The 26,808-nt window shown below is 41.9% G+C and overlaps 1 protein-coding gene across 2 annotated transcripts in view; it reads left to right on the top strand.

Moving 5' to 3' along the window:
- COG6 (component of oligomeric golgi complex 6) overlaps window positions 1-22,589 on the top strand; it is a 43,291-nt gene extending 20,702 nt beyond the window's left edge. Inside the window, exons 12-19 of one of the 2 annotated variants that reach the window (XM_084768319.1) lie at window positions 2,239-2,330; window positions 4,042-4,159; window positions 7,039-7,170; window positions 7,462-7,629; window positions 10,276-10,383; window positions 11,191-11,244; window positions 13,537-13,616; window positions 21,508-22,589. In XM_084768319.1, coding sequence (XP_084624445.1) covers window positions 2,239-2,330; window positions 4,042-4,159; window positions 7,039-7,170; window positions 7,462-7,629; window positions 10,276-10,383; window positions 11,191-11,244; window positions 13,537-13,616; window positions 21,508-21,655 — 900 coding nt within the window. In that variant the 3' untranslated portion in view covers window positions 21,656-22,589. The remainder of the gene's footprint in view (window positions 1-2,238; window positions 2,331-4,041; window positions 4,160-7,038; window positions 7,171-7,461; window positions 7,630-10,275; window positions 10,384-11,190; window positions 11,245-13,536; window positions 13,617-21,507) is intronic. The other variant, XM_084768320.1, reaches the window with a different exon arrangement.
- Window positions 22,590-26,808: the final 4,219 nt, after the last annotated feature.

Here is a 26,808-nt window from a genome sequence, read left to right as displayed (position 1 = left end):
TTGTGTATTCCCCAAGTCTTTTGGTTTTACTGAATGGCTGGTATTTTCTGTGGCCTTTGTGAGAAAGGGCATTTCCTTCTGTGCCATTTGTCACTCTCCACTTTTTCCAGCTGTCTCTGCTGTGACAGCCAAGGGCAGCTTTCCCTCAAGAACTCTGAGATACAAGAGGTGGGCATTTGCCATTTCTTTGTCTTCCCTCTTTTCTTTCCTCCTCTGTCTACCCTTCTACCGTTCTCAATAAGAATTTTCTTGATATCTCTAAATTCTGTAAGACAGATTGTCAGGTAACTGAGCTGTTGTTACACATCCATCTGCCCAGAAGAGCCCATCCAGTTAATGTCCTTATAATTTAATAGTTGTGTCAAGATTTAAAAACACCATTTTTAGTGATGAAGTATATAATTCTAACCCTGGGGCTTGCTAACCAGCAGTCTGGTCAGCCAGTAAGCTCAGTGAAAGGCCTTGTTCCAAAAGACAAGTTGAGAGTGATAAAGGAAGATTCCCTGTGCAGATTGCTGGCCCCTACACAGGTACCCAAGGGTTTTCAGACCCGCATGCAACATACATGTATGCATGCACACACATCCAGAGAGGTGTTCATAAGGAATTGGTGGTTGTTGAGTATAGATGTCATTCCTTATCTTGTTGCCAAAGAGGATTCACTTTCATAAACGTGCAAAGGTGAAGATAAATTAATGTCCATAACTAAAGAAGTTCTTTGTAGGGGCTGGAGAGACGGCTCAGATGCTAAGAACACAGACTCCAGAAGTCCTGAGTTCAATTCCCAGCAACCACATGGTGGCTCCCAACCATCTGTTATGAGATCTGGTGCCCTCTTCTGGAGTACAGGCACACATGCAAGACAGAACATTGTATACATAATAAAAATAAATAAATCTTTTTTTTTTTAAAGAGTTCTTTCTAAAATGTTTCAGATACAGTTATATTTGCTAGCTGTAGGAATAAGGTTATTGTATAATTCAAATGCTGATTTCTATATCCTCTATATCTCATTGCAAGCCTTGTTCTGAGAATCTCCTGTCTCAATGTTTTATAGACTCTGCTCCCCAATTTCCCCCTTGTATACCAGGAAAGCAGCTTACAACAGATGGATGAGTAGGGCAGAGAATAGGGCTGGACTTCCTGCCAGCCAGGGGAGGAGGAGTTAGAAGAGGAAATAGGGCCACAGGCAGATGTCCAAGAGACATCAGAAGGAGCTGGACTAGGAGAGCTATGAAGAACAAGTATCCCTGGGATATACACTGGGAAGAAGCCAAATTAGCTTAGAGGATTAAGATTAGAGTAATAACTGCTCAGTGCTTGTGCTGTGAAGCTTATTATTAAACAAATGTAAAAGTCTCAATTATTTGTGTGATAGCCAGGATAAGAAAGAAACAAACAAACACAGTTTTATAAAAATAACTTTAGCAGCTAACAGTATCTATATCCTGAAATCAAAGAACATAGATAGCCCAATTTTCAATGGGCTTATTGAACATCTGTTGTGCACACTGTTGTAGCAGATGCTGCCTGCAGAGGTTGAAGGATGCAGGAAACACTGTCTGTGTTTAGAAAGCAGGAAGATGATCATGTGAGGAGCTGTGTAAGAACAGACAGAATAGATAGTGTGAACATCATCAGTAACAGACTAAGGGAGAAAGCAGAGAGTGGTCAGAGCTAATCAGAAGATTCCTGGGAAGTGTAAGTTCATTGTCAACTAGATCTGGCTTCGTCCTGATAGCTTTACAGTTGGACAGATGTGGATGTTCATTTATGGGTTTCCTAGTCTCTGCTGACAGGAACAAACAGAAAAAATATATTCTCTCTCTCTCTCTTTCTTCCTCTTCTCTCTTGGTGCACGTGCATGTGCGCGTGCACACACACACACACATTGCTGACTGAACATCTGTTTTTAGGAATGCTGCAGTTGCTTTTGCAATTTAGTCTTTAACTAGCTCTACTTACACAGTGGTGCTGAACCTCAGAGTGGCCTTGCTCTAGTTTTTGTCATTATATCCTTAAGCCAAATGTTTCAGAGACTCAGTTACTTTTAAGAGTTTATATAAAAATGTTTGTATCATAACTTAATTTCCAGAATTTCTTTAGAAAGCATTTTGTGATTGATACATTAATAAAATTGTATCTTGAATATGTTTATGTTGTTTATATCCCTTCATTAATGAAGAAAAGGTATACTTTTAAGAAATGTTCAGGGCATTTTTCTTCATGTTTTCATAGGTTCGAATTGAACAAGTCATACTTGCTGAACCTGGGGCAGTTTTATTGTATAAAATTTCTAACCTCCTCAAGTTTTACCACCATACAATCAGGTAACTGAAACAGTACAACATGTATCCTTGGGGTGTTTATCTGTGGTCAAGACACAGTGTTGATTTTACTGTGTGCATCACTAAGTGCAGTGTGCCTGTGTGCCTTAGGGGCTGTCTTTTTTTCGTTTTTTCTCTCCTTCCATTTCTGTGAATGACCACACACATATACACATACACTCACACACACACACACACTACACACACTGACACAAACACACACACACACACACACACACACACACACACACACACACACACACTGTGCATAACAAAATAAACCTACAATGTAAGCCTTTCCGCGTCAGTGAGTGAGATCCATGTCCACCAGGCCACTCTGCCCGTAGGCTGGGACCTAATGAGTGAACTGTGTCATCTGGGCACCAATGTTCTCAGGCCTTTATTAGTGTTTAGTTTTGCATGAGTGATAAAACAGACATAGCTTTATCTTCTCTTCAGAAAATCAAGTTTATAGGATTGGAAACCATGTGTCTTATCTAAAAATATTAAGATTAAAATCTCTCTCACTATTATATCAGTGGAGCAAATAAGTATACATACTTATCTCCTTGCAAAGAAATAAGAAATCTCTTTGGATGGATCTAACACTCACCTTTTTAAATAGAAAATTGGATATTGCCAAATATACTAATGTGATTAATTATTTCAAAATAGCAGATTTTTGTAATTAGTCTATATATAACTGCTTTCTAGGCATCTATCTAGTGTTGAGTAACTATGCTTGTAGATATGTTGTTAATAGGATGTGCTAGCTTTAATAAAAAGAATTCCCCATTATACAATCTAATCAAATCACTAAGAGCTATTGACTGTCTTTCTTAAAATTAAAACGAGACTTCACTTTGTAGTCAAGATGCACGTCTGTTGTGCTAGAAAGTGTTTGCATGTCACAGATGTCAGTTCTGGCTCACAGCCTTGCTAAACATGTGATGAAGTATTGGGACACGGTACAGGTTGACCAAACCTTACCCAGAATGCTTGGGACCAGAGCTGTGGAATAGGTACCTGAGCCTGTACCCACCCAGCATCACTCATCTGCATACCCAAACCCCGAGTCCCTGAAATCTGAAGCTTTCTTAACAGGGATGTACACAGTTTATTCCAGACCCTCATACAGCGGATGCTCAGACTTTCATTTGCTTCTTTCCCTTTTTAATCTCCTTACTCAAATGAAAGGAAAACTGAGATTTTTATATGAAACTAGAGTGATTATTTTTAGCTTATAGATCACACACACATACATATTCCTGTTTAAATCTGTTTCTGTTTTTGTTTCAAGTTCTCACTATTGTAGCCTAGGTCATTCAATCAATATCTCCCCTTTCCTTCCTCCTTCTGTCCCTCCCTCGCTCTCTCTCTCCCTCCCTCCCTCCTTCCCTCCCTCCCTGTTCTCTCTGTGGTGTATATGTTTGGTGACTTCTCTATCACTGTCTGCCTCATTCCCAGAGGAACCTGAAGCTTGCCTTTTATGCTAGCCAGAGGGCTTCCGGGACCCCCAGTGGTGGGGTTACAGGCACATGCAGCCATACATGGCTTTTATGTGGGTGCTAGGGGTTCGAACTCAGGCCCTCAAGCTTGAAAACAAGCAATCTTACACACTGTGTGTGTCCAGCCTCCACATCTAGATCTGCCTGTAGTGAGGTGAACTGTGCTGGCCTATTTTCTCACCTGCACGAATATTCTTTGCTTTTAGTGGCATTGTTGGAAATAGTGCAGCTACTCTACTGACGACGATTGAAGAAATGCACTTGCTAAGCAAAAAAATATTCTTCAATAGCTTGAGTCTCCATGCGAGTAAACTGATGGACAAGGTGGGTACTCGGCTTCCCTGGGCTGTAGCCATTGAGTGGGGCGTTTTCATGGGTTTTTTTTTCTCTCTGCAAATTCACACTGGGGAGGTTTAGTGTGCATCAGGTCATAGCTCATCTTCCTGGAATATCATAACTTCATCCTAATTTGAGAAAAATCTCAAGGTTATTGTCACTTCCTTGTCTTCTAAAGATTTTCATTTTAAACATTTTCAACACAGAATTTTACAAATACGTGTAGCTAAGGCAAGCTTAGAACTGGGTATGAGCTGATGTGGCACAGCGAAACCTGGAGCTCTTACAAGATATTCCCAAGCAGTTACATAGTTTCACCTTCTAACGGTGCAGCGTTGTCTTCTGTGTCATATACATAAACGTTTATGAAAGTGAGTAGAAAAACTCTATGTATTATGAGCAAACAACAAAACCTGAGAGACCTGTGTGATCTAGTGTTTTAAGCTGAACAGCGTTCTATAGCAGGAATAATTACCTTTTGTCAGCTTCTTATTTGGGTTCTGTTGCTAGATGCTTCCATGGAGGTACCTGTTGTATTGTCTGTCACATGCTGGTCTGTTTACTATCAGAAAATTATCTGTATTTCTAGTGATACTTTTACCTAACTGTGTTTTGTTTGGTATTAATGTGGCAGTGCTAGCTTTCATTTGGCTATTTGCAAAGTATATCTTTTTATACCATTTTACTTTCAGCTTGTTAGAAGATAGCATACAGTTTGATCATGGTTTTGAAGAAATTTAATTTATCCTGTAGTCTTTGCCTTTGGTTAGTATCTTTAACCCATTTGCATTTGCATGGCTTTCTGATAGTAGAATTGGTTTAGTTTGCTGGTGTTCTCTGTATGGCTAACCCATTTACATTTGGATGGCTTTTCGTTTGCGCTTGTTTTCTGTATGTCTTGAGTGTTTGTTCCCCTTTCTCTCCATTGCTTTTATTTTCTTCCTCTTATACAGTTCTGTTCTATTCTTATGCTGCTGTTATCAGAGACAGCAACACACTACATTGTGTGTCCACCAACATAATTTACAATTATAGCTTCATTCACAAAGAGGAAAAGAAAATACAACCAAAAACTACTGAAAAAAGCATTTTTGTCTTGATAGTTTTAAATTCTCCTGCATTTTTAAAGAGTTCATTTTCCAGAAATAGAACTCCTGGCTGACGTTCTATGTCTTCCACCCTTCTGTATGTGTCATCGAGCGCCTTCTACTTACACTCCTAACACTTTAGCAACACTGGCTGTTAATCTTAATGAGTTACAGATGGCTATGAGCCACATGGGTGCTGGGAATTAAATCCAGGTACCAAGGAAAGAGCGGCCTGTGCTCTTCACCACTGAGCCATCTCCACAGCTGCTCTGTCTCCATGGAGACCATTGCAGATTTCATGTTGTGATTCAGTCACCTGCATGGCCATTCGGATCAGTGTTCCTCAGAATGGGAGCTCATCCGCCACTGTTTCTTCAAACACTTCCTGCTCCTTGTTCGTTGTCTCTTCTGGGCTTTGCATGATGCTGGTGTTGGTGACAGACTCCCATGGGCCTCTGTTCATTTTCATTTCGTTCTATTTCTTTCTGCTCCACAGACCAGATGGTCTCAGTTGGCCCCTCTTGTGCCATTTCTTGTGCCTCCTCACGTTTGTTCCTGAGCCCTTGTGGTAAAGCTCTCATTTCAGTCATTGTATTCACCTCAGCACTGTTGTTTAATCACGCCTGGCTGCTGCAGCCATTGTTTTCATTCTTCCCTTTGGTTTTCAAAGGTGATTTCGTTAGGCTTTGAACATACAAAGTCTTTAGTTATCCCACTGCCTGGCCTCTCCCAGTGACAGCTTCTCTTCTTCTGTTGCCTTCCTTTCTCTGTCAGGGGCCATAGGTTTTTTTTGTTTGTTCATGTGTCTCATTGACTTTTCTTTTATAAAAGAAAGAGGATTTTCATAGGTCACTCTGCTATTTCTACTGATGTCAATTATTTGTTAACTTTTATGCATGAGAAGGTCTTATATAAATCCTAACATTTAAAAGTTTTGATATTTCTGTCTACCTGACACAAGGCTATAGTTTCTTGCAAAGACTTGTAATTGCCAAATTGTGTTTCTTTTATGATACTTATCTGTTAAAGTTTAAAAGTACTCTGATACCCTTTTAAAGTTTTATAGGTAGAATCTCATACTTGTTTAAGTTCTTTTTTTTTTTTTTTTTGTATTAAAAAGAAATCAAATTAAGAAGTAAGTTCCAGGAGCCCTCTGCTGGTCCTTCTGGGCAGCAGTGATGTGTTAGGCCCAGCTTCTGTTTCCTGAGGTCACTCGGGCTCTGTTCAGCAGCCCATGCAGGAAGTCCACCCAGTCCTTCAGAGTCTGAAGTGCAAGATCGAGGGGTTAAACGTACCCTTCATATTTTTACTGGCACTTATTTTCTGTGAATTGCTTTTCAAAATGAGTAGCATACCGATAAACTCCCGGAGCTCCCCACTGCCTCCTGATGACGAATAGAGTCGAGAGCTGCACCCAGTGATGCCGCAGTTGGGGTTGCACTGCTATGTGAATTTCTTTATTTTCGTAATTTAGGCTAAAAACAAAATAAAAGTAGGTTATTTTCAATATGTAACAATTCTAATTCTACAACTCAACTGAACAACTTTTCTCAAATTTTTGACCTTTAACATAGAAAGTTGTAATAGTAACTCTGGGCAAGCTAACAAAATCCTTGTCACTCTGAGCAGCATACTTCAAAATCAACTGTTGGAAGGTTGTGAGGTTGTAATGTATTAGACATGCCATGGTGTTGCATTTGCATTTTATCCCGAGCCCTCCAAATGCTTTAAACTTCATGAAGAAAACACAGCAGTGGGTAAACTGTTCCTTTTGTCCAGGTTGAGCTTCCGCCTCCTGACCTTGGGCCCAGTTCCGCCCTGAGTCAGACACTCACTTTGCTGCGGGATGTTCTGGCGTCACATGATTCTTCTGTGGTCCCCTTGGATGCTCGGCAGGCTGACTTTGTGCAGGTAGTTTGTAAGTTCATTGATTGCTTCCTCACACTGTTAGACACATGTTGGCATGTGTAACCATATGCTTTGACAATCCCTTTATTGTTGGTTTTTCTCAATATTAAATCAGTTCTTGGTTTTAAAGGGGAATTACTTGATGCTCATTTTTAAGTTATCAAATCTTTTTTTCATGCACTTTAAGTTGACTGTCTGTCTTCCAGTTAATTTGGCACTTAATTCTGAAAGGCTGTAAGTCCAGGGCCATATCCTGATAAAGAAATAAAGGACTCATTTTCTTTTTATTTACAGGTTTTGTCATGTGTCTTGGATCCTCTCCTCCAGATGTGTACAGTGTCAGCCAGCAATTTAGGCACAGCTGACATGGCCACGTTCATGGTCAACTCACTGTACATGATGAAGACAACACTAGCTCTGTTTGAATTCACAGACAGGCGCCTGGAGATGCTACAGTTCCAGGTAAATTTTGCTAGAAAGTAGCTTCTCTATGATTTTGCTGTTTCAATGTGATAGCTTTAAGTTACTGGCTTGTGACAAATGTCAGTCGCCTAACACCGTAAGTTCCTTAAGCTAGTCTGTTTGAAGGCTGTATGCACAGGCGCGCGCGTGCACACACACACACACACACACACACACACACACACACACACACACACACTTTTGGTTTTCAGCTTTAGAGAAGTCAGAATGTGAAATGGCTAGGGAACTTCATCAGGTCATAGTGTGGGATGGGTTCAGGAAGCTTTCTGATTCATTTGTGTGTTCAGTGCTGTGTGGGGATGTTGTGCTATAGAGGGCGGTGTATTTCTCACACCGTGCAGCACATGTAGCATGTATTGCAGAGGACAGAAGCAGTGCGGGCAAAAGTCTGCTTTGTTTGACAATCACTGCTCCCATAAGCCAGCTGGTGTCTCTCAAAGTCTATTTGATGGCTAAGTCAGCCATTTGTAGGGTGCCTTGCCCTCGGCCTCCAGTGCTGATGTAATGACTGGTAGATGCAGGCTCAAGGGAACAAGGCTGAAGCAAAAGGCCCAGAATGTTCTGTTACCAAAAGCATGGATGCTTTGATAGTGGATACAGTAAGTTTGGTTTGTTGTTTTACATTTTTCTGAGGAGTGGCTATTGATATATGTGAGTTTTCTAATTCTAATTTACTTAAGAATATTTGAGAATGATCAATAATCAAAGTCTTAATAATGCTAGAGTTGTAAAAAGGCACAGCTGTGAACTGGCATCTCCCGTTCACCTGCCTATACACTCGTGTCTTTAGGAATTTACGTGGCTATCTCTAAATGCTGGTATGTATGCCACTTAAGGTATTGGGGAGGCTTGAGTTTTTAATTAACTTCTTAGTTAATTAATTTAATTTTTAGCATACCAATTAATGAGTTTTATGATGGCTTCTCCATACATGCGTGTTTGGGTGCTCTCTCTTCGTCCATTGTCTCGCACGGCCTCTCCAGCCAGTCACTTTCTTTCCCTCTCAGTCCCTCAGTCCTGCCGTGTGCGTATCTTTGTCTCCTGGTCCTCTCTCCATTTCCCGCTTTTCCTCACGACCTTGACCTCCTGTCTCAGGATCACTTTGGCTTTCCTGACCCGCACACAGCCTGAGGCAGGAGATTGCCTCTTTCCAGTGCAGTTAAACTCTTGGCTAGACGCTGCTGTCTTGAAGTGTATGACTACAAATACTGCTGATAGTCGAGCTATGTAAGGGAGAATGATTCGTTTTCTGTCTTGAGAAACTTTCATTTCCATGGACTTAATATGCTTCATAATGTGTTTTCTGTATTTGTCACCACTCCAAACCCACACCTCCACCATTTGTGTCAGACCTCTTTTCTCAAATGTTCCTTACTTTGCATTACAGTAGTTGCATGTTTGTTGTCAGTGTTCTGTGCATTTTCCGCATGGCACAAAGGTCTGTGTCTGTTAAATGGAGTTTGTTAGTTTGTCCAGGGTCTCTTATTCTCGCCGCCCTCGTTCTATATGTGTCAGCTGGTCTCTGCGCACATACCTCTAGTCATGGCCTCCAGAGACCCAGGTCATGCTGCTGGGCTGGGGGCCTCAGGTTCCCATGTTGTCTCATGGCCTCCTGCTCCCATTCAGCTTTGCCCAGCTCTGCGGCTAAGGCCAGGGAGCTGGCTCTCCTGTTTGGAGTGGCCAGGCCTGTCTGCGTTGAAGCCTGTAAGGATTTTCCTCTGGGTTCAGACATTTCCCCACAATAGTTGAGGCATTCTTCTTTTCCTATTATTCTCATCTTTGACATTTGAGAGCCATTTCAGCTAGAAGATTCAAACTTTTCACAAACTTGTTTCTTTTCTTTTCTTTTTTTATACTATGAATCTGTTCTCCAATTTATTCTAAGTCTCTTTAAGCTGTTTCTTTGATATGTTCTTTATCTTCTATTTTTTTTTCAGTGATTTGGTTGTTAGCATTAACTATTTTATTTTTCACTTTGGTGAAATGCTTCTATTTGAACAAATTATTTTTCTTTGGTTTTCAGTAAATTTTTAATTGTACTTCCTTGGGGAATACGGCTGTTGGAGTTGCTAGAAGTGGGCAGGCTTTCACATGAGACAGAAATGAGGGCTGGCAGGTGCTCTGTGCCATTGGCAGATGTTGCTACAAGTGGGGGCACTCTGTGGTGTGGAAGGGAGAGAGAACCTGGTACACGGGAAGAGCATCTTCTTGTTGGGGTGCTTGCCTTCATTCCTCAGCTGCAGCGCCGATTTCCACCAGGCTTCTTCAGCATTTGTGCTGTCCAGGGAATGGAGAGGCTCGGGATGCAGCTTCAAACCCTCATCATCTCTGAGTCATTTACTTTACATCATTGTGACTTTTGAGATGGATAAGAAGCAACCGTATTCCGTGGGTAGCTAGGCCTAAAACCCTCTGCAGCTGTAACTTTTTAAGGAGCAGGAGGACTTGTCTCTGAGGGAAGAAGCAACTGTTGTGCAGCTTGCCTTGGGACCACTGGGCTGCACCCAGTCAAGGCAATGATGACAGCTCCAGTGTGCTCTGCCTGCCGTCACTGTCGTCACTGCTGTCACTGCCGTCACTGCTAATGCTCATGGAAAATACTTTTTCTGCTGTGTTTTGTTTTAGATTGAAGCCCATTTGGACACTCTTATAAATGAGCAAGCCTCTTATGTTTTAACAAGAGTTGGCTTGAGCTACATTTACAATACTGTACAGCAGCATAGGCCTGATCAGGTAAGTACCAGGTGGCCTGCGTGGCTCCTGGAGATGAACTCTAGGTTTCAGTTTTGACTGTGTCACTGATTAGCTGCCTTCTGTGGTCATATCCTCCACTGAGACAGGCCTAATTATAGTAACTGCCATAGGATTAGAAGAGCGCCTGAGAAATGCAAATATTTCCTGCTAGAAGGAATGAAAATATTAAGGAATTAGTTTCATAAGATGTAAATACACAGAAATTAGTATTATAAAGTATACAAGATGTTTGTACTGGTGAATATTTAAAGTCCCATTTCATTTTCAGCCAAATGAAGGCATGATTTGCTATACAAGTAATATTATCCTCCACCTAACTTAGCAGATCATTAAAGGAAAATGTTCTAAACTGAAAAGATCTTACAGAACCCCAATAGTAATAGGTCCTAGAGTGGTGGGAAACCCTATCACACAGTAGCCGCCCTGCCAGCCCTCCACTGCTGTGTTCCCTAAGAGGGCCACGCCCACCACACCTCACCAGCCCTCCACTGCTGTGTTCCCTAAGAGGGCCATGCCCTCCACACCTCACCAGCCCTCCACTGCTGTGTTCCCTAAAAAGGCCATGCCCTCCGCACCTCACCAGTGTCCTCCAGGTGCTTGTCACTTTCTTCTCTTGCTTTGAGTAAATCTCAAGTGTGAGGACATTTCTGTTGTTGATAATCTGTTCCTCATTTATAGCCCTACTCTACTGCAGTTAAGAGAAAACACTTGTCTTTGAAAGCAACTATGTGATATTCTGAACTTTAGCACTCTTCTAATAGGCCATTTTTATAACTTTTCTTACAGGGTTCTTTAGCCAATTTGCCTAACCTGGATTCTGTGGCACTGAAGGCTGCAATGGTAAGTGCATAACAAAGCATTTCAAAGTGCATCTCCTCAGACAGTGTTGGCCGCAGCATGTGGGGGATAGCCAGGTGTCCTAGGCAACAGCTTTTCTCTCTTGATGTACTGCGCTCAGTTTGAGCCCAGTAACTGCCCCTATAGGTGTTCTCCTTTTATCAGCTCTCACTAGGATTTACCATTTACTGGAATCTTCCTTTAGGCCTTATTGATGTCACTAGTACAGTTCAGGATTTCTTCATTTTCAGAGTTTGGTTCCTCATCTGGCAGAGAACAGGAGTGGTGACAGATGGGAAGTTAGGCTGTGAACTGCAGACTTTGTATTGCCATGCTTGCTGCTTTAAACTTGTGGTTTTTTCTGAGATGCTAACTGAACCTGATCCCTGGGTTTAGAATAGCGTGTTACTCTTTAGCAGGAGACTCGGGAAGCTTTCAGTTCATACTTCTCCAGTGAGCAGCTCCAGTTGTAGCAGTAGTAGAATGCTGGCCTGGCATGCACGCAGCCTGGTGTTTAGTCCCCAGCACTGTACGGCATGGACACACAAACACACACACTCACATGCATATTTAGACATAGTCACACACATGAACACACTCATACCCTCACATGTAAACTCATTAAAAACACACATATACACATGCATACAGGTATACACACACTCAAGCACATTCACATCGATACATGTATTCACACTCGTGCATACACTCAAGCATATGCAGCTAAACATACATTTACAGTCTCATGTATGTACAAATAAACACCCTCATACACATAAAGGCATGCACACTAATACATACTCAAGTTCAGTCATTGATACACCTATACATCGTGCACACTTCTAAACACACATACACGCACTCACGCATACACTAATACCCATGTACACAGTTTTGAATACACACACAGGAGCTTCCTCCTTCCTTTTAATATGAGCACCACTTTGGCCAGCGTGCTCTTCTGAGCTTGTTGTAGGTGTGCATATATGTTCTGTGCATATCTCCCCTTGGCATGACTTGTAAGTCATGTAGCCCTGTCACTCATAAATGAAACTCAGCAGGTTTCACAGCAGCCCCGTTGCTCTAACTCTTGAATTCTGCTCACCCAGGAAGCCAGCTTTCCAGAACCTGGAGGCTTGCCTGCTGCATTTGCCACTGTGCTGAGCTCTTCAGATAATTCCCAACAAAATAGAAGCACTCTGGATAACTCTGATCTCAGAGATGCCCTGTATAGTACTGTCTTAGTTTCTTTTCCTGCTGCTAGGATAGAATACTCTCACAATCAAGTTACTGGAGAAAGGGTTTGTTTTAACTCACAGTTAAAGAACTGCCTGCCTTAATGGGGATTTGAAGCAGCTGGCCACACACAGTCCATAGTCAGAAGAAGAGAGCAGTGAGTGCATACATATTCAACTCCTCTCTGCTGCTGTTCACTTGGCCCCACCCAATGAAGTGGTATTGCTCGGATTCCGTGGGTCTTCTCACAATTAACCCCCAGTTAAGGAGATTTCTAACAGGCATGCCCACAGCCCAACCTGATTTAGACAATCCATTTTGAGATTCCTGCCCAGGTGATTCCAGGTCCTGCCAGACAGACAGTTACGTTAACCATCACAGCCATATTCCGGGGCTAAAAGTAAGTAATGCTTATGATAGCACCATGCCAAATAGGCAGCAGAACCGGCAGTCCTGCTGTTAGACAGTCTGCAGCTTAGAGCCCTAAGTGAGGCAGATAGGGCATATTGCATCCTGGTGAAAGACTCCACGTGGAAAGAACACTCATACTGTATACACTGAGCAAAAGTTGTACTAGCAAACTGGAACGTCAGAGGGAATCTCATGTTTGAAAGTTCTAATGACAGTGAATAGATTTCAGATTCACTTAAGAAGACCTAAGTTTCTTAGAAAGTTATTGGTAAGGTTCAGGGATGGCTCAGTCAGTAAAGTGCCCCTCACAAGGCTGAGAGCCTTCCTGAGCTTGGTCCCCAGAACCCACTTAAAAAGCCTGGAATGTGCACACAGAGTAGCATGTGCCACACAAAATGGAAGTTGTGTGTAAACTCTTACGCTGTCTAATCACTATATCCTACCTACCTTTTCAAACCCAGATCCATGTATGTTTTATATAGGCATTACAGGATGTTTCCGCTATAATGTTTTAAGAGATGCTCATTTGAGCAAATGTCTTTAGACTGTTGTAATGGGGGATTTTTCTGAGGTTTTAATGCTCCTTAGAAGTGGCTGTTCGTTAACTCCTTAACCGTCCATACATTTCATGTCCCGTTCTTCCTTCAGGCTCAGTTTGATCGCTACCTCTCAGCCCCAGACCACCTGCTGATGCCACAGCTCAACTCCCTGCTCAGTGCCACAGTGAAGTAAGTGTCTGCTCCTAGGATGTGGGGAGATTCATACATTTTTAAACATCAGACATTTGTCTTGAAAATAAGTTAATTTTAAGAGTGAGACTTTGCCTTTGAAGAGCTATAGTCTTCAGTGGCTTTCCTGCCTTAGTCCCCAAGGAATTAACCTTGTCCATACTTCTTTCCTACCTTTCCCTTCAAAATCTCTCATTACTATATAATCTTATTTTGCTAATGATTTTAAATTGCTTTAGCTACAGTCAGAGTTACATATACATAACACCAAATTCCTTTGAGTTGTAATCACATCAAGGCAATGTTGATAATATGGACTATGTCATACATACATTGCAGTGTGGATGACTATCTTATGGTGTCCTTTGCATCTTGGTTTTCTGTGATATAAAACTATTAAGTGGTATATATGTCTCCTTGATTTAGAGTGGGGCTACATGCTGGTAAACTCATCCTAAGTTAAAATGTAGTTGATGGGCCTGAGCGTCATGGTTTGGAGCATAGCAAACGAGTGTGGCTGCCGTGGCACATGGGTCCACACTAGCAGGGCGACAGGGCACAGCCTGCCACTGCCTAGCATGAGAGAGGACACAAAGAAGCATGCCACCAGCCTTTGACCAGGCCAGACTTTAAAACTTGCCATGTGCTTTGCACTGAGTGTGTGCTGGACACTCACCAGGACAAAGTGGAAAAATGTTTGTCAAGCCATCGTGTTTGTTACCAGTGTCTTCAAGACAAAGAAACTGCTCTTAAGACTTATCTAATGCCCTGAGACACCACAATAGTGCAGTTACAAGTAGCAAGGGGTTCTGTAAGTTGGCATCCTTCATTTTAAGAAAAATATTATCATATTTTTCAGACCATAAGACATACTTCCCTCCCCCCCCCCCCCCCGAAAAGAGGGGAGGATTAGTGTATGCCTTATAGTCTGATTGTGTTTTTACTGTTTTTTTTGTCTTACTGCTCTAAAAACTGGGTGTGTCTTATGATCACGGGTGTCTTACAGTCCAAAAAATATGGTAATAAAATTCTCTACAAGTAGGAGATTATGCAATACTAAATTTGCGTCTTTTTCCTGCTATTCTAGTAGGCAAGATTTAAGTACTTCAGTGCACCAGACCAGTGATGAAGGGTTAGACCACATCCTTCTATCTTTGTGGAAATGATACACTGAAATGCCATTTAAACTTGGAGCAACATTTTTATTAAGAATGTAGAAAATAGCTACTGAATGTGAATAAAACACTGCAAACTCCTGAAAGTATAGTCTCCAAGTAAGCACACTGATAATCTGTTTCCTAAGGCTTAAATATCAGCAGTGAGTAGACAGGGTGGCCAGGGCCACGGCAGTGAGTAGACGGGGTGGCCAGGGCAAGAGCAGTGAGTAGACAGGGTGGCCAGGGCCACGGCAGTGAGTAGACAATGTCAAAGCCATGGTAGTGAGTAGACAGCGTGACTTGCCTTGACATGAAGAGAAGTATCTTCATGTATCAAAAGTGTATCAAAAGTGGCTGAATGGGATGAACTCCATTGATTGGACATTCAATCTTGAAGAAAACTATTGAGCAGATTAAAGGACCAGGAAGTAAAGACCATGTAGAAAATAGAGGAAGAAATAGGAAAATAAAATGGATTTAAAGAGTTCTTCCTTTTGGATAAATTAGAAAGATGTTGCTGTTCTTGATGCCAGACTCCCGTGTTCACCTTGAGTCCTGTAGAACTCAGGACTGTGGCAGCATCACAATATGTTCTATAGAGAACTTACGAGAAGGGGAGCATACATGCTTCTAAATGAGCATACAGGACAGGGTATATGATTAAAGATATATTTTGTTTTTAGGTTAAATTTTTTTCTTAGTGATCTACTAGCCATATCTCACTAATATAAAATTTATTATTCTTATTTTTTAAACAGCTAAACTTTTAATAATATGACAATAGATGTTTTGGCTATTTTTAAAAAGTTGTAGGAAAATAAAATTGGGGGACAGGTGTTGAGACAGGGTGACTGTATTACTCAGACTGGCCCCAAACTTACTGTTCCACCTAGCTGGGTCTCAAACTCAGTATTTTCCTACATTAGGCTCCTGGAATGCTGGGGACTATAGGTATGTGCCACCACATTTGGTAAGAGCTTAATTTATCTTTCCTTTAGTATGTTAAACAACTGCTAGCAATATATAAGGAAAACAAAATGTATACGGATTGTGAATGTCTGAACATCATGCTGGCAGGAAGTATTTCATTTGGTGGAAGACATAAAATAATTTCAAAACTATCAAACTATGGTGGTTTTGTTTTTGCTTTGTTGGTTTGTTTTGACTTGAAGGAAGTGGGATATGTTTTTCTTTCAACTAGCACCTGTATTCATTCTAAAACAAGCATTTAATTAAGTAAAGGAAAAGAAACATGAGAGAAAGAGTAACTTCTGGAAGCCCATCTGCTGAAAACAGCCACAGCCTGGGCAGTGCTGGAGAGACCTCAGAAGTTCAAGCCTTCCCAGGGGTTAAAGAGGCCTGTGGCCAGTGCTTCCCGAGACTTGCATAAATAGCATGTTCGCCTCTTAGCCAGCTCACCGCCTTCCTAACAGAACTCAGCACTCTGAAGGATGCATCCAGAGGGAAGCATCTGTTTATAGGAGCTGACTTTGGGTTGGAAACAGTACAACTAGAAGACAGTGAGGTGTTGTCAGTCCCAATTGTGTGGTCCTCCAAGCTCAGTGGTAGAGAGCTTACCTAGGGTATGGGCAACCCTGCATTCAGTTCCTAGTCACAGTAAAGCAAAATTATATCAAAAGAACCCTCAAAAGCTATAGCAAAATTAATGTATTTTACTATCTGCATAAACACCAGCATACTGCTCTCATGGAGATAATAAAGGAAATTCTTCAGAATGAAGGAAAATAACCTCAGAGTTCTAAAGAATTCTTCAGGCTGAACGCAGGCTGGATATGGAAGTGAGTTGGGGGACCATTTACAGGAATTGCTATAGTGCACTGCTATAGTGACGTGGGCTACTGAATTCTCTGTTGGGTGTGCAACACTGTTTAAGGGAGGACAGTAAACCTTATAGTAGTCTCTGAAGCAAACAAGGAATGCGGGAGGAAAGGCCAAATGGAACAAGAAGAGACGAACAGCAAGACCATAGATTAAGTCCAGCCTGCTAGGTAGCTGTTGGGTGTAGAGGGTGGTGCACGCCAATGGAAAGGCATGGCCCAGGTGCCCAGGTGCCTGCAGTCTGTAATACATATACCCTGAGTGCAAAAGACACTTTACAGTGAAAAGGATGGCAGGAGCCAGGCTGTGCCAGCACTAATCACAATAAAGCTGAAATAGCTCTGTCGACATAGAGGAATTAGACCAGGTGTTAGCAGGAGAACGAGAAGAACACTCCATGACAGTACCCGGTCAGTGCATACGGTGCTGCTGCATAGAGCAGCAAAGCCTGAAGAGCATGTGGCCCAGTCTGGACAGCACTTGTTAACAGTTGTGGAGTCAGGAATGGTGACACAGGAGCCCACGTCAACCAGATTTCTGCAGGCTTGAGGCTAGCCTCATCCATGCAACAAGTTCAAGGCTGGCCAGAGCTAAATAGAGACCCTCTCAAAAACAAAACCAGCAACGGCAAAGATCCCACATCAACATTCTCAGTATTCCTCAACGTGTTGTCTCCACAGCCCTTAACTGGTGTGCATTTGATTGCAGCCCAGGAACGCTCACTTTGAGTGAGCTCAGAACCTGAATGTGGAAAGAAGCTATTTTTAGGAGCAGTCGGCTTGTGGCGATGCTGAAGCTGTACTGGGTTGTTAGGCAACGCGAATCCTAAGTACTGATTAACAAGCTCCCTGATTCTAGAAGCAAGCAATTCATTTGGTAGCTCAGTGCTTTAAATAACTGTTTAAAGTACAACCAATTTACATGAACATATTTTAATAGGAATGATTTCTCTTGCACTTCCTTAGTGATCTGTATTAAGAGTTGGAAGATGTTGACATTTGTAACTGGGCAAACAATTTCTTAGTGTTCAGCATTTTGAAGTACAAGGAATCAAATGATGCTGCCCATTGGTCAAATGTAGAGTTGCTCCTCAGGTCACTCATTTTTCTCAAGGATAAATTAGCTTCATGCTTATTCTATTTGCTGTGTGGTCCGCAGGGTGGGTCATTTATAAAGGTAGGTGTGGATCCAGCCACTCTAACTGAGATGGACTAGGGCGTTTCTAACCCTGGCCCCACAGGAGGCTGGTGGAAGATAAGTCTGCTCTTTGGAGAGTAAAGGTCTCAAACTGTGTAGGTATGTTAAGTGACAGAGCCCGCGTGCCTGAAAAGGCCCCCAAGGTCATGGGTTTCCTTACACATAGCACATTAGCCTACGTAGATGTAACTTCTTATATTTGGGCCTTCCTTTCCAAATACCTGAGTGCATGCTGCCTCGTTCTGCAAAGTGTTCTGTGACCAGCTTTAGCATCTAGGAGTTTCCTTGAACACATGAATCTAGGATCGTGACATGTTCATGTTGTATCCACATAAGAGTCGAGTTTTTTGCTTTTGTAAAATTAGCTTGGGTGGACTAGAGTACCATTTAGTAAACTGATGCCAAGGTTTTATGGTAGCAGAGACAGACCAGGATAGTTAGTGGTCTGACTTTACAAATGACAATACCTTTTATTAAAATAACATTTTCCCCATTTGTATAATTGTTTAAAGTGGAGAGTTTCATACATGCAAATGTGTTTTGATCAGATCCACTTCCAGTTCCTCCCCAGCCCCAACTGATTTTTTCCTCCCAACTTCATGCGCTCTTTTTTAAAACCTCCTGAGTCCACCGTGTGCTGCCTGCATGTGGCCGGGTGTAGGCCCATCTGCGGGAGTGTGGGCAGCCTCTCAGGGCCACATCCAGGAAGAAGACTGATTCTCCCTTCCCAGCAGCCATCAGTTGCCAAGAGCTGCTCGGAAGTTTCATGTTGTGTGCTGCTCTCCCAATGGCTCGCCTGGCCTTGTGCGTGCAGCCCCTGCCTCTGCGTTCCTATGAGCAGCTACCCTGCTGTGTCTGGAAAACAGGATTTTACCAGAAGTCCACTCCCTCTAGCCCTTAGAACCCTTCTCCTTATGAAAATCGTGCTACAGAAATGATCCTGCACATAGCTTCCCATCATCATCGTGAGCTTGGCTAAAAGCAGGCTAGAACCAGTTCTCCACAGCACTGCTGAGAAGCTCACCTGCAAAGGGTCACAAGCTCCCAAAGGGTCACAGGGCTGGACTTAGGCGATTTCCTGATCACTTTGGTTACACAGACCCTCAAGCTTTTCCATTTTAGACATCAATAACCTGTCAATATAATGATTCTCGTTATTTGAAACTGTTTCATACATGATATTGCTAATTAGCAAGATAACTTGACACAAGGCAGGAAGACGAACAGTATAGTGTATAGACAGACAGACACAGAAGCATCCCAAGATAAAGAGTGAGCTTACAGTGTACTTCCTACACTGTAGAAATCAAAAGGGAAGGCTAGTAGAAATTTCGAAATGAAAGAGAGGTAAAGTTATTTGTGCACTGCAGAAGTAAGCATTAACATGCAGATAGCCAACAGGCTTATTTAAGAACTACACTTCCTCCAAATACTCTTTCCATGTCCATGTCACATGCCCACACCCTGTGTGTGTGTTTTAAAAGACAGGCTTACTAAAATGTCTCATAAGTCAATTGAATGGTATAGTTTAAATGCTGAGGTGGTCTCCAAAGATTTGTCTAATCAATACTTTATAGGAAACATAAAATACAGTCAAGGTGACCACAGTGAGTCACACAGCCTTAAGTTCCAGCCTTCGGAATTCCTTCATAGTATAGTTTAGTTGGTGGGTTGGTGGGTGGGTGGTTGGTGGGTGGGTTGGTGGGTGGGTGGGTTGGTTGGTTGGTTTCCCTCTACTGTGCCGTGTAGAGTTCACTGGGAAACATTTAGTGAAAGTGTGTGGACTTGGCGGTTATGATTCACGTCCTACACTGTCACCGTTCTTGCTTCTTATGTGAGGCTCACTGCAGGGAATCCCCACTCCCCCTGGCTCTCCTGAGCCTGGGGCTGAGCTGAGGGCGAGGGAGCCCTGCCTTCTTCCTTCTCTGGCACTACTTCCACCACCTCCACCCTCTCCTCTTCCTTGGTTCCACGGTCAGTTTTAAATCGTTGATTGTCTCATGATTCTTAAACTAAGGAGCAGCATGGAAAATCCTGGGCTATCACATACCAATGCTCAGAACAAACTATGGAGTCAGTCTTGCTGGGTCATTTTGGCCTGGTTCTGTTTAATTGTCTGTGTTTTTAGCTATGTTCTGGTTTTCTTTTTTGAAGACTAGTAGTTTTTCAGCTGTATTGTAAATTATTGACATTTTAAAGCTAATTTAGCTTGGAAATTTGGTCCGAGTTATAACTCAATTTTTCTATTTTTTTTCTTATAATAAGGACTTGAAAACAAATTAGCTATGCAAGATTTTTCAGTATGCTATATCTGTCAATTATTAAGTATTTTAAAGACAATGCTTAATATGCAATATTGTGCCTTAGTCTGACTTCAAACCTTTTGTATACCAGCATAGTTTTGGTTCCATGTATTCTTTATGTTGTAGTCAGATAGAAGGCAAACTGTGAAGTATGAGGCTTGGGTAATAAATATTGTGGCCAGCCCAACACCCATCATCTGCTCTGAGTGACAAGCTAGAATTTGCTTCTAAAACCTCACTTCAGATTCATTGGGGCGGGGGGGAAAGTTTTCAAATGTATATATATAACAATTGTTAAATATCTTCTCATAATGATTTGGCTGTTTCACTTATGAAAAATTACTTTGACATTACTTTGGTAGACTTGTTGCAAGCTCAGTAAGTACAGGAACGTTCACCAGGCAGTATGCCACATGAAGCCTCAATGACTAAGTAAATCCCCACCCAGTTTCTTTCTGTGTTTTAAGATGTATTACTCTGCTTATTCCTTTGAGGCCTGGTCTCTCCCTGAACCTGGGCTTACATGTTCATGCCTTAGCTTGAAGCCAAGCCCCCAAGTCCCCAAGTCCCCAAGTCCTCTGTCTCAGTACCTCCTGGGGTTAGGATTCTAAACAGTCACAAGGGTGCTGGGATCTGAGCTCTGATTCTCACGATGGCGGAACAAATGGTCATAACTGCTGAGCTCCCTGCCATCCTCCCTCCCAGCAGAACGCAAACAGCGTCACAGCACTGTGCTTAGAGCACTGACCCAACGCGCCCTCCTTCTCACTTACTTTCCAATCTTTAGCAACTTGTGAAAACTTGTCATGCTGCTTTAACTCAAGAATAGATCAGAGCCAGGTCAACGTGGGGTGGACTTCTCTTCTGCTTCCATCCACCTACTTTATTTATAAACCACAGAGTCTTACAAGTGTATTGGTTTTGGCATTATTATAAAGAACGTAGATCCTGGAAAGACAGCTGAAAAAACAGGGTCTGTTGTTGGTGACTTCATTGCATGCATGTGTATGACAACCAAAATAATTTATTACTGACTTTGTCAGATGAGTTGACCCAACCCTAAGCTAATGTTAAATGTTCTAAACACATTTAAGGTGCCCTGGGTGGCAGTGTTTGGAAGGTTAGGTATAGTAAATGCATTTTTCTTCTCCTGTATTTCGTAGCTTGTTTCATGAGGATGTAAGCCAATCCTAAGTCAAGGAACATGTATATGTGAGGCACTGTTCTAGTCCTGGTGACCAAGCAGTGGGTAAGCCGCAGCCCTGGCTTTTGGAGGTGACATATTATAAGGAAGACTTTAGTAGACAATAGAGATGAAGCATGGTGTCATTCAGAAACGTGTTGTTACAGTTCTTGGGCTCACTTCAGGATCTGGTTTTGTTTGCTCATCAACAGGGAGCAGATTGTAAAGCAGTCTACCGAGCTCGTCTGCAGAGCCTATGGGGAAGTGTATGCAGCCGTGATGAACCCAGTCAACGCATACAAAGATCCAGAGAGCATCCTACACAGGTCGCCCGAGCAGGTGAAGACACTGCTCTCCTGATGATCTGGATGGCATCTGCAGATTATTGCTGCCTGGGAACACCAAGGGTGGTTTGGGTTTTTAAATCTAGGAGTCTTTACTTTGAAGATTGAGAATTACGCTTTTCTTTGTATGAGACTGTAGGTCAGTATATCAGTGTTGACTTGAATCTGTACTGCTGTATGTCCTCTGTAGGCAGCAAAGTTCTCTTGGTCATTAGCTGCCGCTGCACAGCAGCTTAAAGGTCCTTTGATTGGATTATAAATGGAGGCAGAAAGTCAGACGGAAGGTTTCGGGATTAAGTTCAACACGTTCTAAGTACCATGTAACATCTCAACTGCAGCTGTTATGGGTGATTGATGTCCCCTCCTGAAGCTTCCTCCTCTTTCCCTGTAATGAGCAGCTTCTTGAACCTACCCCGTGTCTCTCTCCCCCAAATAAGTGTGGAAGGGCTTGTTAGGGGAAAGCATGGTTCAGGCTGTTTTCCCTTTCCGCTTACTTTCACACCCAGTGCCTCACTCCTTACAGGTGTGTATATGTTTTAAATAAACACTCAGCTGAAAGGTTGGAAAAGAGCGGGAGAGACCTGCAGTACATTTTCTGTGCAGATGGCCTGCACGATAGAAGCCTCGTGTTTCACAATGAGTATTCCCCATGCTGTGTGCACTCAGTCTAGACACTAACAAGCTCCGTTCTGGGTTCAAACTAGTAGGGTTTCTTCAGAACATAATAACGACATGTTGCCCATTGTGTCCATCTGTCATGTTAGTCTTTTCAATTAATATATATGGGATAGTTTATCAAAACTACATAATACATGGGAGGAACTTATATTGTGCTTAATTTATTTCTACTGTGAAAAAAGATTGATGTAGTTGGCATTCTGTTTGCTAAAAGACAAATATATTTTTTCTTGTTATCTGGTTTCTAATATATTAAACTATTTCTGAAGCAACATTCTTTGTAGTATTTTTTATAATTTTCACAAATGTGTTTTGGAGAAAATACTGAGAAGGTGGCAGTACAGCAGAGCGATGCGGTGCGGTATTAAGCTGAGAAGCATGTAAAAATGGGAGGCTACGAAGGCCAACATTAGAGCAGCACTTAGGCCTGCTACATGTCAAGCTTTGTATTTTGGACTGTGTTGATTTGCATAAATAAAACCTAATTAAAGGTGGCTTGGTGTAAGAGAATACATGTTGTGAGGGCAGAACTGTTAATTCAAAGTGGCAGTACTCTCAGTGGCCAGATAGTGCACTCCCTATAAAATTCAGTCTGCCTTTTTTTCTTTCAGAATTCGACAGGCTGCTCCTAATATTATATAGACACATGCAAGACTGCGAATAGCCAAACCAATTTTAAAGACAACCACAGTGTAGTGCTACTCCAAACAATGTGGTATTGCCACCAGCATGGGCCCAGAGTAAGGTGACAATGTCCAGTGGAAATGCATTCCATCCAACTATCCATGAACAGCAGAGCTTAACGACACAGCACTGGTGTAGAGCATCAGTGACGTGCTGGTGATTATGGGATGGCTTGGCTTACTGTCCGGCGCAGAGTCAGAAGCCCAGGAGGAGGAATATCAAATCCAAAATGGGAAATGTGAGCATTACTGAGTGCTGATAACTTTCCCACCACCATGAAGCAGCAAGTGATAAGGGTTAACCAGTATACACCGGGCCTGTGGTTGAAATGGAAATTAGAGTTTAGAAGTAAACCTATATATCTAGACACAGTTAATGTTTAATAAGCAAATAAGGCTACCAGTGCTCAATAGATCATTTGACAAATGCATAGAACAACTGTAAGTCCATCCCATCTCAAACCACATTTAAAAATGAACTCAGAGTGCGTGGAAGATTCCAATACGAGTGTTAGAGCCAAAACTATAAAGAACTTGTTATAAATCTTTGTGGTCTTGCATTAAGCAAGAGCTACCCCCATACACACACACACACACACACACACACACACACACACACACACACACACACACACACACACATCAGACCATCCCCCAACACACTTTCTATTAAGAGTTTTTATTCCATGACACCCAGTGATGAGAGAGGAGGATGGATTTCATCAAATGTTTTTTGAAAGTGTATTAAAGGGCAAATCTTGTGCAAGTTAAGCCAGACAAAATCCAGAGTAGAAGGAGAGGTGAGCACTCAGCCATTGGCCTTTGAGGGGAAGTGAGCTAGTATATTTCCCACACTCATAGCCAGAGCCCATACCCAAGATTTGTTGGCTAACACAAGACAACACAAGGGGGTTGAGTGAGAAAACATGAAGTTTTGGCTTTGGGTAGATCTGGGAGGGGAATAAACACATTAAAACGTATTGTAAGACATTCTCAAAGAATTAATAGGAAAAAAACGGGTAAAAAATAAAATGAAAAGCAAGCCAGGCATGGTGGTACACGCCTCTAATCCCTGCCCTCAGGAGCCAGAAGCAGGAGGATCTCCTGTGAGTTGGAGGCTAGCCTTGTCCACATAGCAAGTTCCAGTACAACTACAGGGAGACCCTGCCTTGTGGGGTCGGGAGAAGCGATAAATGAAAGGAAACAAAACTTTTTGCATATCATATATTTAACAAGAGCCTTTGGTGTGGACTACCTGTCTTCAGAGTGGAAAATACAACTCCAACAAGTTTTTACTTGTGCAGGCTAAGTATTTCCCCAAAGAAGATACAAAAGATGATGAATAGGCCCATGAAAAGAAGGCACAGAAATGGTCAGTAAGTTCATGGACTGATGTTACAAAAAGCTATTAGTTATTAGGGAAATGCAAGTTGAAGCCACAATGGACACACCACTTGGCACATACTAGGGTAACCATAACATTAACAATGTTTAGAGGGCAGTAAGTTAAAACGTGCGAGTGAAGAAGCTCAGCTGCCATTAATGCTTGTGAGAGTGTGAGATGGGCATGGGAAACAACTTGATGGCTTTTTTTTTAAATTAAAAAAGATCACAAAATGACCTAGACATTCAATATTCCAAGAGAATTAGAAAACCACATGCACACGCAACTTTTACAGAAAGAATATTTATAAGAATATTTATGGCGGCATTTATAGTCTCCCCAAGTGGCTAGAACCCAAAAGTTCACCAGACAGTGTCATTCACCTATATTTAAAAGGAGTGAGGTTTTGATACGTGCTACAGTGTGGACGTGTCTTGATTGAAAGAAGCCAGCACAAAAGGCTACAGCCTGCTTGACTCGTGTATGAAGTGTGCAGGAGCGGGCCAGGTGGAGACAGTCACACAGTTCACACAGTAGCAGCTTGTGGGGAGCTAAGGGGCACAGTGGGAACCGAGTGCTCATAGGTACCTTTTGGGGAAGATAGAAATATCCTGGAATTAGTAATGATGGCTCCACAGTGTTGAACATGCTGTCAAACCATTGCATTTACTCTTCAAATTTACCATTTGGTAAATTTAAACTTCTGATACATTTTAATTAAAACAAACAAACAAAAAAGAATTGCAGAAAGTAGACCTGTAACGTGCTAGTTTGCACATCTCAAATTCTAATATTGAGATCTTACATGATGTTGAGACTTAGAAACAGCACCACCTGGCAGGCTATTTTGAAAGCAGAAGGTAAGACGAATCTTCCTGAAAGCTGTCAATAGGAGTGATACTAGTCGCCCAGGCTGGGAATACTTGTCTATCTAAAGCTTTGTCTTTTCTATACACTGTATGTTGAACTCTTGAGTGGAATGGAGTCAGTACACTGAGCTTTTGAGCAGGCTGTCTTCTCGTGTGTGGCAGGGGACACGGGTGTGTGGATAAGCCTTCCAGAGCCAGAGCTGAGTGGCAGGAGTCTTCCTCTATTGCTCTCCATTTGATTTTTTTCACAGGGTCTGTCACAACATGGAGCTCACTAGTAGAGCGTGGCTGGCCGCCCAGCAAGACCCGAGATCCTCCTGACTCCAACCCAGCTCTAGGATTGAGGAACCTACATGCCACTGCGCCTGGCTTTTTACATGGATGGTGGGGATCCAAACTCAAGCACTTTTAACAACTGAGCCACCTCCCCAGGCCATGTTTTAATTTAACTTCGATATGTTGTTTAGATATTATAGCCAGAGCTACATATGATCATTTTGGGATCATAATTATATTTAAGTATGAGTATCAGTCATATGCTTATGAAAATACTATTTTGCTCAAACTGCTTTTAAGAATAGATGATATGATATTTAGATATATGTAAATATTATCTGAGAAGCTAACGTAAAATTGCGTTAATAACAGCATGCCAATTTATCAAATCCAGCTAACATTAGTGCCAATAAAAATGCTGAAAGTTAAAGCATATTGCACTGAAAATAAGGAAAACCACATCATAATACTAAACTTATAAACATGAGCTGAATTGGAGGAAAGTGTAGATGGGGCAAAAGTATTCATATAAAGCAATGTGCTTGCTTCTGGGGATATATAAGTTTCTGGCAGAGTTTGGAACTGTATATTTAAAAACAGTGGGATTGATTTGTGCTTGTCAACTGTGCTTCATCAAGACACCTTTCTAACTGACATTGCTTCCTCTGATTGGGGTTTCCGCATACACATTTGTAGTATTTGATGTTGCAGCTTATATGCTGTGTCTGTTGCTTCTTGTTTAAGCTATTAAAGCTTTAGTGTGTGTGTGTGTGTGTGTGTGTGTGTGTGTGTGTGTGTTTTGGTAAATTTCATTTCAAAGTGTGGCTCCATTCACCCAAACTTCTTGCAGCTCTCTGCTCACCATCCCGTGACCGTGTAATGGCAGGCTGTACACTCCCTTTTTGCTCACCATTTCAAAGAGAAAATCTTAAATGTTTATTTTCTTTATTTTTTTTTAATTTCAGTTGCTTTTTCTCTGTCTTCATTGTTTCCTTCTTTCTGCTTTGTAGTTTATTTGATCTTTTTTTCCCCACCTTGTCAAAATGGAACTTTATATATAACCATTTAATGTGTTAATCTGTAATTCCATCTAAGGTTACTTAAATACATACATCTTTATATGTTATGTCTTTATTACCCTTTTTATACCAATTGCTTTAATTTTTTAAAATATATTTTGAATTAAAATAGAATTACACAAGTTCTCCCCTCCGTTTTCTCCCCATGCCACCTTCCCAGCTACCTCCCTCAAGCCCTCCCACATCCCCCACACTGTCAA

The sequence above is a fragment of the Acomys minous genome, assembly GCF_964271855.1.
Source record: "Acomys minous genome assembly, chromosome: 19".
NCBI lineage: Eukaryota > Metazoa > Chordata > Mammalia > Rodentia > Muridae > Acomys > Acomys minous.
This window is presented reverse-complemented; position numbering and strand designations above follow the sequence as displayed.